Source organism: Anabas testudineus, chromosome 16 (genome assembly GCF_900324465.2).
Source record: "Anabas testudineus chromosome 16, fAnaTes1.2, whole genome shotgun sequence".
In the NCBI taxonomy this organism is placed as follows: Eukaryota; Metazoa; Chordata; class Actinopteri; order Anabantiformes; family Anabantidae; genus Anabas; species Anabas testudineus.
Window position 1 is genome coordinate 22,091,780 of NC_046625.1, and position 13,356 is coordinate 22,105,135.

At 38.5% G+C, this 13,356-nt stretch overlaps 1 protein-coding gene across 1 annotated transcript in view; it reads right to left on the reverse strand.

The window, feature by feature from the left end:
* The window catches only part of tsnare1 (T-SNARE Domain Containing 1), a 125,213-nt gene that overhangs the window by 12,080 nt on the left and 99,777 nt on the right, over nucleotides 1-13,356 (reverse strand). The window contains exon 11 of the mRNA XM_026372619.1: nucleotides 12,474-12,582. Within this exon, the coding sequence (XP_026228404.1) occupies nucleotides 12,487-12,582 (96 nt within the window). The 3' untranslated portion in view covers nucleotides 12,474-12,486. The remainder of the gene's footprint in view (nucleotides 1-12,473; nucleotides 12,583-13,356) is intronic.

Consider the following 13,356-nt stretch of genomic DNA (forward strand, 5'->3'; position numbering starts at 1 on the left):
GTAGCTTCTAGCTGATGCTGTAGTAAATAAGACAACATATCAGATTCTTTTTATGAGAGACTATTACAAATCCTTTCATGTGAATTCTAAATGTTATGTTGCAGTGTACTCCTGAATGAAAAGTGTAAAGCTTGGGGAGAACCAAAAGCACCATTCGAGAGAAGAAGGTTAACATGGTAGTTCGAGTTTGCTTCAAACACGATTCACACAAACATCGGTACAAGACAGACAATCAGAGGGAGATGCCAAGATAAATTTCAGGCAGGTGAAACTCAAGGTTTATTGAGTAATATTTACTATTGACCTTCAGATACTCAGTACTTGTTACAAACCACTGTCAGTAGAACTTTGGTGCACAAAGGAACTATATTTTAGCACATAACCAGAGGTACATTTACTCCAGTACTGTATTTTAGACAACACTGTGCTTTAATCGAGTACCAATTGCTGGTTTTGTCCTGTTTTTAAATAAGACTTTATAGGCCATTTGTAATAACAGCAAAAAAAAAGAGCAATATGGAGTTGACATCACACAGCCACCAATTGATAATACCCTCAAAGGTTGTCAAGGTGAGGTTGGCGTGGATGGGTGGCACAACTAAGTAAAGGACTTCCCCACAGCAGACTGGAGTTGTACATTGGGGTGTGCATACAACAAATGCTCATATGAGACATATGAGAGGGTTGGAACTAATGACTTACTGTATATGGGTTTCAAGGTTGGAGGCCACATAGGCTCTGTAGTGCTTCAGAACATTGCTGTCACCTAACACAGTCCACTGCTGCATCCACAAATGCACACTGAAACTATTATAGGGCAGAAACCATAGATCAAAACAGTGCAGAAACACTGTTGGGTTCTCTGGGCCTGAGCTTATGTCACATGTTTCACATGTCTCACTTCAAAGTCTCTACTTGTGCTCTACTTCACACCTGAGTCTTACAACTGTGCCTCAATACTTTAATTCTGCCAAAATGCAAAGACCTTTTGTTTGAACTCACATTTTTCATGTGAGCAAATGTATTGGAACATGTGACTGAAAGGTGTATTTTGTTGCCTGGGTGTGCCCTATTAAATTGATTCAAACAATAAATAGCGTTAAATGTCTATGCTCAGATTTGGGTTTTGCCTGTTCAGACTGCATTTAAGAGGTGTTAAGAGGTGTAACCAACATGCAAGCCAGAGAACTGTCACTTCAAGGCACTTTACAGTGTAAGATTTAAGACCTTGCATATTGGGGCAGACTGATAAGACCAGTAACTGGACTGGACAATAAATGTCAATCGAATAGTGCAGATAAAGTCATTATAGTGAATGACTTTAACATTTATGTAGACGTTAATAATAACTGTCTCAACACTGCATTTAATTCAGTAAGAACTAAATCAGACAGAAAATCTGAGAATTCAGTTAAAAAGTAAGGGACAGGAGGACGGTACACAAAAACAAACAGGACTGGTTTTTGGTTTTTTCCAGTTTGGATCAGAGAGGCTAAGAGTGAGTGAGTATGTTTAGGTCTGGGTTTGGTTAATTAGCTTAAGTGGAAGGTTGCTGCTACTCCTCCACCCCGACCTGTGCTTCTAGGAACATGATAATTAACATGACTTGGGGGGGTTGACTCATTCAGGCGGACATATTCTTCCTGCTGCAGCCAGGTTTCAGTAAGACTAAATAAATCTATTTAAAAGTCTCTTATCAAATCATTCACTAAAAGGGATTTAGACGAGAGAGATCTAATATTTAACAGTCAACATTTAATTGTTTTCTTTTTATTTTGTTGTGTGAAAGGAGTCATCTTTATTTTTATTAAGTTCTTATAAATCACTGCACGTTGGTTTTTAATATAAATATTTTAGGTGGTCAGGGAACAGACACTATCTCTATGGAGTTTTGGTAGTGCAGGGGGGATCCTTGAATCTTGAAAGAAGCATCACAAAAGAACAATGCAAAAGTTTGGTGATGTCAGTGGGTCACAGGCTTGATGCAGTTATTGTTTGCAACTAAATATTAAGTCTTAGTCACTTTAATCTTTTTTAAGTCTTAAAATGGATGGGTTCAAACAAAAGGTGCTATCTTCTAAGTTGTGTATCAGATCCAGATGTAAACACGTGAAAATAAGAAGCTGAAATGTTGAAATTTTCATGTTTTCATATCAAACCCAAATGTTTTTAGTCTACAGCAAAAACAAAGGAACTGGCCTCACTGTTCCAATACTTTTGGAAGGTGGTGTAACATAATTCAAATGTGCTTATCAAAAAAATTTCATGGTCTAATATTATGACCCTTTAGATGGAGATGAAGTCTTGTTTTTATCTGCTGTCGCTTACAGCGACCAGCAAACCTGAGTGCAGCTCTATAGTACATGGTGCTGACATGCATATAGAGAACTCTGACTGCCCGAATGACTCTGTAAACAAGATGTGAGGGCAGTGCCAGTATCATAATTCGTATAGGAATAAGTGTCAGGGTGCAGTTATTGCATTATTTAGAGTGCCATTAAGAGCCAGGCTATTGATTTGAGAGCAGAAGCGGCTCCCCAGTTATTTCTGTCATCGTCACCCTCATTAAATTGATGTATGGCACTTGCTCTTCTCCTCTTCTGCCTCTCCAGGTTCTGTTCTCCATCACTCTTTCACTCACTTTTTATGCACACTGCCTCGATGTCTTTTCAGGAATAAAGTAAACATTAACAGCTTTTTGAGCTGTTTTTCTGTTTGGATCTGGTGAAGATACTATATGTGGACATCTTTTACAATCATTGTTTTGCCTTTTGTTGCCTCTTACTCAAAGCTGTCTAGTTCTTAACTGCCTAAGGTAGTAGAGACTAAGACCAAACACATAGCACATCATTTATTTAGGCAAACTGTGATGTCAGAAATTATACATTAGTCAGGATGATACCCTGATGAGTCTTAGCTGACAGAAATAGTTGTGCCAACTTGGGAAAAGAAGAGAGAGAGAGAGCTCATTTTTCACAAACGCACAGCTGACCAATGAAAGCAAGAAGTAGGTGTGAATGTCAGATTGTCCAATGGTTTATGTAACTTTCTGAAACTGACACATACTTCCCAGTCCGATGTTGGAGAGGTGTGGGAGGACAGCATGTCTAAAATAATCTGACCATCTGACAAGCATTTCTGAGTGCACTGCCAGCTTTAACCTTATGGTTTGTTGGGGGAAGGGCTAACTTTTCAGGTTTAAAATGAGTCAGACATGCTTTATTTGTGTTTCTGATTCATCATTATACTGTATATCAATATTACTTGGCATACATTTAATTTTAATTAACATTATGATAGATACGGCTTTCCTGTCACTGCACTATCAGCAGTTGAGTAGATTCACTCTCCATTCATAAAAAGCAGATTACAGACTAACTATCTACTGATATCTACTTTCACTTTCTAACTAGTTATGACTAGTTTTTCATTTAAGGCGACACAACTCATCATTAATTCATGGTTTTCTGATCATTATACCATTTCTTTTACTGGTAACCTTTCTTCAATCAGCTCCTTTGAGTCCTTGCTAGTACTAAAGCCCTACACAGCTGTATTATCTTGGCTTCATCAGTTTGATACACTCCATTATATCTAAAAAGCCTTTTAAGAGAAAATCCATTTTCCTTAACTTTATAGCACCTGCTTTTCCTGATAAATAAAAGCTATGTTTTATATTCCACTCTGCCCATATATATACTGACATTGACTTTTTACTGGCTCTAATTAAAGAGTGCATGTAGACCCATTATGACCCCTTTCTGTCAAGGTCTGAGTTAAGTCCAAAATTCTGCCATTTATTTCTAAATTGTTACTTACCAAGACCTCCAGATATGCTGCGTGTCCTTCAGCTGTAGCTATATTTGGTCACCTGGATGATCATGCCCTTGCTATAAAAGCATCAACTCCTCCATTACATTTGCAGCTTCCTTCCTTTGATGTAAGTTTTGAGTAGTTAAAGTCATACCTTTTCTCTTGTGATGTTTTTGTGTTTACCTCAAAGACTGTATATTTGAACTCTCTCTTCAGTCTTTGATTTTTTACAACAGCTTTTATTCTCCACCCACGCGCACTGCACATCACACTGGTCAAACGTCTTTTGGTTGTAAAGTACCATATCAGTTTGACATTGATATGGACGCTGACAGACAGCCTGGAGAAAAGTGGTGGAGGGGATAAAAATGTGCACTAATCTGTGAAGTCACTCCCAGTAGCAGATTCACTGCTGGGGTTATGTCATGATGGCATCCATCAACTTAATATTGTGTAGGAGCAAGAAAGTCACGTCAGTCTTTTTCACTAGCAGTCTGGCAATGTAGACTTGTTCAGTGGAAATCCCCAAAAAGAAGAAAAAAAGATCCTCTAGAAAACAGAGGTAGTGTAACAAAAGTGGTATTTCAATTTACATATTATTACCAGTAAACTAGTTTGCCTAAAGACCCATGTTATAGCCAAAGTCAAACAACCATATGTACAATAAGCAGACACACAAGCAGTGCATTGAAATAATTTCACTTTTACATGCAAATGTGGTCAAACAAATACTGGTCTAATTATTTGTTTTTCCTGTCTCCAATCTTTTAAGCAAAAAAAAAGTGACTGTGGACAGACGTGCTAACTGTTGATGTTTAAAAAGTTCCAGTTTTGCCAAGGATGACCAGATGCTGCAGTTAAATAAAGTAGTATTCAGCAGTTAGCTTGAATGGCCTAAAGCCATCATACTTTGTCCAATCTTAAATGTTCTTACTCTGGTACTCTCTGAGTTGTGTGCTGAGACAACTAGAATATATATATACCTGTTTCCTACAGCCCACCCCATGTGTCTAGACTACAACGCAAACTTCCATTGTTGTTATCTCAGTAAATAGTTACACACTTCCAAATGACCTCTTCTTATTATAGTACATTAAGTCATCTGTTTTCTTAAGTGCCTTTTTGGTTCCACGTCCTAAAGAAATGTGATTTGTTCCCAAATGAAAACACTATAAAATACTTCATAAAATATATGTACTGTATCTATGTAGGTATACATTTGTTTAGATTACTGGTGCTAAAATCAGCTAAATACTGATACAACGGTTGGGCAGACATTGCAGTAAAATTGAGTAGTTTCTGCAGCCACCAAACTGTTTGATGGAGCTGAAGCCAAGTGTATTCATTTGGATCTTTAGTATAAGAACTTGTTGACTTTGCCAGGCTTATGACTGCTCTGCTGTGGCAATAAACCCAGTCGCTTCTGCTAAACTCAAATACTGTGCTGTAATATTATTTCCCTCCAGTGGGAATGACGATAGTCATTCACACACACACACACACACACACACACACACAAATACAGTGAGTGTGGTTAGTAATCCTGCCTCATCTGCTAAAACAAAGATGTTGGTCTACTTCCATAAACATGAAGAGCTACTAATCTGAGATCTGAGCTGGTAAAGACGATTTCTGGTGGAAATCTATGCACGTGCCACAAGGAAATCTAGATAATATATGCAGCTAGTATAAAAGTTCAAATACGCTACTGGGCAATAAAAGGTCAAAAGTCAAAGAATGAAAGAATAACAGTGAAGCACACAGTGTGGCTAATATGTGCAAAAACAGAATTCAAAATAAGAGCCTGCAGTCGTGATGCTACTATAGCAGCTCTGTTAGGTTAGATCAGGTCCTGGCTTTGGTCACATCTCGTATGGACTGCAATATTTTACTGACAGGGTTACCAGCATGCACCATCAAACTCCTCCACATGAGCCAAACTGCAGCAGCTCATTTTTGACCAGCTAAAAAAGACACACCTTAAACCACTTTTCAGATCTCTGCACTGGCTTCCTGAAGCTGCCCGCATCAGGCTTAAAGCCCCGACTCTTGCCGTGGTGGTCCACTAAACTGCACCGGCCTACCTGAACTCCCTCATCCTGGTCTTTAATTCCCCTCGCTCAATGCTCTCTTTACTCGAACGTCTCGTGGTCTCCTCACCTCAAAAGATCCCAGGCAAAGCTATTTAGCTCTGTGGTTCCACGATGGTGGAACAACCTACCCACCTCTAGCTGCCTCTCTCCCAATTTTCTTTTCTTGCTGAAAACAGAACTCTTCTGAACCTTTTTTCCACACTAAAATCTTTGTCTGCACTTAAAACTTTTATTTAAAAAAATAAAAAATCAATCAAACTATAACTCATGAAACTGAAACAGCTCTTCCCAGAGCACTTTAGTTCTTCTCCTTGACTTAGCTGTTTGCTTGCTTTGTACCTCACTTGTAAGTAGTTTGGCTAAAAGCATCTGCCAAATAACTAAATGTGAATATAAAATGTAATTGTTTAGTGTTTTCTTGAGGTAAAAGCAAACATTAGTTAATAAGGCCAATTTTTTTAATATATTTGTGTAGTTTCTCATTTACTAACCAAAAATAGAAATGGAAAGTATCGATATTTCCCCCTTTTTGATTAATGTATTATAGTATTATTATTATTTCTTCATTTGTGTGTGTGTGTATAGTTGTTGCTGGTTGTACTATTTTTAGGTGTTTGTCTCCTTCTCTTTGTCCCCCTCAGTTTCCCATCTCTGTTCCCTCTTTTACTTGTTTGATTCTGAAGCTGGTAAAATATGTGCATACTGGACCATATTACAATACATACACCAATCAGGAGGAGTAAACTACTATTACACCTGTATAAAAAGACATACTCCTCTTGAAAAAAACAAAACTGCCCATCAAATAAAGGCATCCAGTAGTCCGTGTTGTAGTCTATGCTGCAGGACAGGACACGGTTAAAACAAAAGAAAAAAGAAAAGGACATCAGGATCAATCAGTCATTGCATTGTTATTCAAATATGGTTCCTTAGATCAGTTTTTGTATATACTATACTATTAACACAACAGTAACTTAACATAACAGTAACATAACATAACGACTCTAAAGGTGCCGAGTGATGTCAGCACCATATTATATATGTTCACCCAGGCACATCAGTATTTGGAGTTTAGAGCAATAAGGCAGGATATAAAGCCATAAGTCTGGAGAACATGGTGGATAGGTCGAAAACACACACACACAGGACACAGGACTTTTTCACAGGAGACAGAATGTAGGAAGGAAGTACTTGATTTATCTTTACAGTGTAATTATCTTAAATTTACCACTTAACCCTAATCCTGAACGTTTATGTCTAACCTTACACAAAATCATGTTATTTCCACAGCTGTAACTAAGCATTTATGATTGTTGTCACAATGAAAGATCCAACACACAGCTGCTATCATTTCCATGGAATTCAGTAGTGCCTTCAAACAGCACCTTTAATGTCTGCCTTGTAAGTCTTTTGTCGTCTCATACAGAGGACGAGGTCCTGTTCCACCAGGATGCTCCGCTCATTTTCGTTTAGTGCTCAACTCAAATTGTATACTGCTGTAAGGTTTTAGTTCTAATAGGATCCAAGAAGAGGCTGGACACAGAAAAGATTTGAAGAATTTTATTATAAAACCAAAAGAGGGGTTGGCAGAGTGGAGATGATGGTAGGAGGCTTTGACACCGAAGCCTCCTGACCAGTAGGTTGCCCTTGACCAGGATGTAAGGAGGTGGAAGATGTGAGCAAGCAAGAAAAGGTGCGAATGGGGCTTAACTCAGCCACGGTGGCTGATCCAGAGACCGGGTTGCAGGACACAGTAGGAGGCGGATGAGGAGGATTGCAGTTGGGGATGTTGCAGGAGTCACAAGATGGTGTCTGACTCTGTGGAATATAATGGCATCCACCACGCGGCCTCTGAACAGGGAGGCAAAAACACACAGTACACTCCACAGACATCCACAGTCTACAAAACCAGGTCCAAAAACCTATCCACAAAATAGAGCCAGGGAGATTAGACAGGGACAGATCCAGTAACCAGAGATCCATGAGAAGACGTCCAGAGCACAGCAGGTCAAGAACCAGAGATAGCAGTCAGAAGAGAGTGCCAGAGGCAGAGGTCTGGAGACAGAGTGTGAATCAAATCCAAAATGAATAGTAACCAACTCACAAGAGGAAAGGTTTAGGTAAAGGCAGGCCAGAAAGAGTCAAAGATTAGAGTCGGCAAAACAATTAGAGACTGTGCTGGAGAGTCGCTTCTGAGGTGTGTGTGGTACTGCTGAAACGGGAGGAGGCACAGGTGAAAACAGTCAGAGCGATTACAGGTTAAGTTGAGGAATTGAGGGAGGGAGCAAAACTTTCAAAATAAAGACGCCACTGAGTGATGATCATGACACCTGCTCCACAAAAATATATATCTGCATGCTACTTAAACTGTAGACTCTGATCCCAAAGAAATAAAGAGAAACAACTCGCAACAAGTGATTTTTGACTGAAGATCATTCTAGGTCTGGCTTGGTAATGCTATGGGCTCATGGTTGTTACCTCAGTAAATAGTTACACACTTCCAAATGACCTCTCCTTAATATAGTACATTAAGTCATCTGTTTTCTTAAGTGTCTTCTTTGGCACCACATCTGAAATCACCAATGTGATTTGTTCAAATGAGAACACTAAAATACTTCATGAAATATATGTATCTATGTCTGTATAGGTTTGTTTAGATTTCGGGAACTGGTACTGAAGCAAATTTGGAGAGGTAAAAAAAAAAAAAAAAGCCATTCTGCACTCCAACTCAAGGGGTCATTCTTTAATGTCATGAGTGACATACACATACAATAAGTAACAAAATGCTAATTAAATATGCTATATTTACATACTACATATCAAATTGAATACTAGTTTAAATTGTGCTCTTCAAAACAAAACACAAACAATTGATTTTTAACAGTGATGTAATCTCTATCATTGGTTTGTCTAGACCTATGCACAGGTGAACATCAATAAAGCTTTCTCTGAACCGGTGTAAACAGACTTCACAATGACCCGTTTCTTTTTATAGCTCTCAGTGGTAACCAGTAGTGTCTCGCCACTTGAGCGTCAATCTGCCAACTGCTGAGCCTCAACATGGGCCTTTCGCCATTGGAGCATTGATTCAGCCTGCTGTTTTATGAATAGAATACTTTGTTCCACAGGATTTCCATTTTCTTGCCCCCAAGGGAAAATAGGTAACGATCAATACTTTATGCAAGCAGGGACATCTTGTATTGAGCGTCACATAAGAAAAACAAGATGTTTGTCAAGAATTTTCAGGCATCAGTAATACGAGGCTAAAAGGCGTTATGTCCTGTTTCAGTATCAAAGAGCAATGGCTGTGGGGCACTTTACTATTCTGTAGCCAAAGAACACCTGTAGGTCACAGGTGCTCTTTGGCTACAGAATAATAAAGTGCCCCAAAATATTACCAGTTTAAAACAGATTTAAATGACTGACCTTGCACAGCTGCTACCAAGAAACAGTTATATCTTTGTTAGTGAGGTTATATGACATTATCGGCTCTCAGAATAAGCAGACATATTGAACTAATCTATATTCCAATGAGAATCAGACAGGAAGCTGCAATGCACTATAAAAACTGTATACAGAGTGTCTAAATAGGCAGGTTAATGTAGAACTGTGAACTCGTCTAATGTTTGTGTTGCTATAGACAGAAATCAGGGTTCATTGTAGGATTAACATCTTCCACTTAATGTTCACTGAAGAAATATCACAATGTCACCTTATCTTTTAGCCTGGCCTCTCAAAGCAAGCTCTGCAGCTCTGTAGTAAACAGTACAAGCAGGCTGGATGCCTGGATTCAATGAGGAGGGTCAGTGATAATGCTCTGCAGCAGATTTTTCCACAAACTCCACAACAGATGGTAATGCAGGGGCAGGACCACAGGCACAGACCACCCCCAAAATGTCTAACCCCTACCAGATTAAGGAGGTGGTACTGTAGGTACATGGCTAATGATCATAAATGCACATGGATAAGAACAACTGATCAAAGTTGAGGTTGAACCATTAATATGCTGAATTATTACAGATAAATATTCTTTATTTAGTAGGTTTAAGGGATATTAATATTTTTACACCACTTTTGTTGAAATCTGTCTGTCAGGTGTCCATCTGAACACTAAAACAGGTGTACCCATGGCCTTTAAGAGATGCTTCCAAAAGTTATTTGTTAAAAAGTTTACCTAAGGATAGTATACGCATTCGACCCAGCAAATTACTCACATACTCACATAAGTAGATGTAAAATATGGATTACATTGCTGCTGCTTTTAGTATTGTTTTCTATCCTTTTCATTTACTGACATTACATTAGCTCTAATTACACATTTGAGTACGAATAATCAAAACATGTAGCACAAGAAATCATGTTTCAGCTGAAAGACTGGAACTTTTCTGAGCGGCATTTTAACCTTTATTTGATAGCATTTGTGAAATAACAGGAAACGTGGGAGAACAGAGGGTTGTACGACAGGCAAAGGTCATGGACACTACCAAGGTGCTTTCACAAAAAAGGGAATAACAAATATCTTAATAACAAACTGACAACCATGCAGAACAGTCACCATTCACTGACTAAGGATTTAAAAGAAACGGATGTAAGTGAATCAAAAGTAAGTAAGATTAAAAGAGGAACCAGTGTTGTGGGAGTGTCCAAGAAAAAAAGATACAGGTCAACACTACTTCTTTGCTTATAGTATAATTTTTTTTCTAAATGCTCACAAAATGTTTCTTCAATTCTATTCCAACATGGCAGAAAATGGCAATAAATGTTTTGTGCTTTGGTTTAGCCACCAAACATTTAAAACCGACTGTAGCCTACATAAAGATTACATAACTATATTTTATAAAATTATTGACAGGAAAATGTGGCAGTGACTGTGAGCAGATGGATAAACTTGATAATCCTTGCCAATGTTTGGCACTATGTTTTACCACATTTGGATAAAGCCGCCGAACATTTGCAGAAAACTATGCTGGATCTGACCAATGAATGCGTTCAAACTGCATTTCTATTTGAAAGAGTCTAGTTGAGAGAGTTAACAGCCTCTTTTGATTGATGATTTTAGGGCTTGCCAAACAAAACTGCACAGTGGAAATAAAACACTTGAGATAAAGAAAGTGTGTGGGAATTGACTGAATTTAAATCATCCTTCTTAAAGTCAAGGACCACATTTGGATGGTTGATACTTTGATACATTTACTTTGGTAACTACATGAAACTGCTTTTAAAATAAGGTGAAACATCTTAAATTGTTACCAAATTAAACGATCGACTACTCAATAACCAAAACTCCCCACTCCATTTACTCAGTTCAACTCTCGACACAGGCCGAGGCATTATATTACCTCACACAGGGGAAGACGAAATGGAGCATATGTCTTGCTGCATCTCTATTTTTCTAACAACTTACTGTTGCAGAGCACATCCTGTGTAGATATAGGATGGAGCACTGGAGCTGCTGCTCTGCCAACATGCAGGTCACACTACACCTTCTGTGTGGACACAGTGTCAGACTCGCATTGCAAGGCAATTGCTGAAATCCTCCGAGAACACAAATCCTTCCAATCTTTTTACGCCAAGGCAGACATGGACACTCCATCCATAGCTACTGTCTCAGTACATCACACTAATGCAGTTTTGATGGTAGCAACCATAAATAACTTGACATTTAGATAAACAATAAACTAACAATATATCCTCATTACAGTATGTTAATAGAAAAGGTGGAATTTTATTTCTTAAAACACGTGGTGGTTGCAATTTAGTTGTACCCACATCTTCAGTGTGACGTAAGCATGTATGTAAAAATTAAAATAATCTTTCGAGTCTTTTTGACTTTGAATTATATTGACCTGACTTAAACAAATTGCAACTTTAAAATAATAAATTTATAGGTTTGTAATGCTCATGTGTCCACGGTTTTATTGACTCTTTCTGGGAAAACTTTCTTTGGGACAGTCTGCATACAAGATCAGTGCCAAAGTTGCAATACCATCACTGGCCACTACTTAAATTCCTCCACTGCTGTGCTGATTCCAGGGGCTTTGAAGTGATGTGTGACATTCGTGTCTTGTACAAGATCACATCCTTTTACAGTGCGACATCATCTCAACTCAAACAGCATATCATAACTGTTTTTCCTGGTTATATACATGAACAGCAGCTAAGCTGAAAAGCTAGTTTGGAAGGTAGCTGGTTGTTTTGCTGTCTTTCTGCTGAGACAATGCCGGATGGATACAACTTTAACCAGTGAAATAATAATAATAATAATAATAATAATAATAATATAGATACAAATTGCATTTGTACAAATATAGACACTTAGTATGTCAGAATAACACTAGCTCACATGTAGCGTTATGAAATGTGGGATGACCCAGCTGTAATTTTTATAAATGGCTAAACGATTGTCCCTTCCACTAAATGAAAAACTGGAATCCAATTTCCAAAACATACTGCACTATATGTGGTGACATCTCAAGTGAGACTGATTGATATCCCAAACTTTTCAAACTACTACAGGATGTTGGATAACAGGCCTTGCAGTGTTAAATGAAGGATGATGAATCTTACCACAGTGCCAGTCTCATTTTCTTGCTGAAACAGCAATGATGATGATGAGGATGATGAGGACAATGGCTCCAGCCACTAGGAGGTAGCACTTCCTCTTCCTTAGCTGCCTCTGTGGAGAGAAAGTTTAAGCATTAGGCAGCAGCTTTGTCTATGTCTAATCGGTTTGCCTTTAAACATTCTTAGTGTGTCTTTCCATTCTCTGGTGGTGGTTTACAAGCGACACCAGTGATTTAACCATTTTTTCCAGATTTCCCCTGCTTCATCCAGTAAAATATTCAGCTCTAAATCTCCATTTTTGCTTACAAGAAAGCCATTGTCAGAGTGCATTAGCAACCCTGTAAATGTCAAGCTCCAGTTTAATAACCACACAGCCAGAACAGCCCAACTGCCCTATTTTAGTGTTTCCCCCCACAGCACACTTGTACATGCACTCACAATTTACAGGAACAAAAACAGCAGACAGAAAAGAAAAGGGGAAGTGGTGGATGAGATTAACACAATTGGAGAGGAATGAGATGATTCACGGTCATGCTGACCCCAACAGATAAACTACAGGAAATGCAGGACTTAAAAAAAACAAAGGCACTAGTGGCTATTTCCCTTCCGTTGAAGCCAACAGGCGTCTTGGGTTATTCCTGTCCTTGTGAGGACACCCTTTTAGGAGTAGAGAAAGTGGACGTGCACTTAGCAGGTTGTGCATGGACTAATGTTGAATGCTACATGTTAATACCCCAAAAAATAACAATTACTCAGTTTTTCAGCTACATTTAAACTTTTGCAGTTTGGCCACTGAGGACTTTATCTCACATGCAAATCAATTATTTATTAATTTAAACCCAGTGTTCAGAGACTGTTCAGGATCAGCGCTGCAACAAAAGTAGAG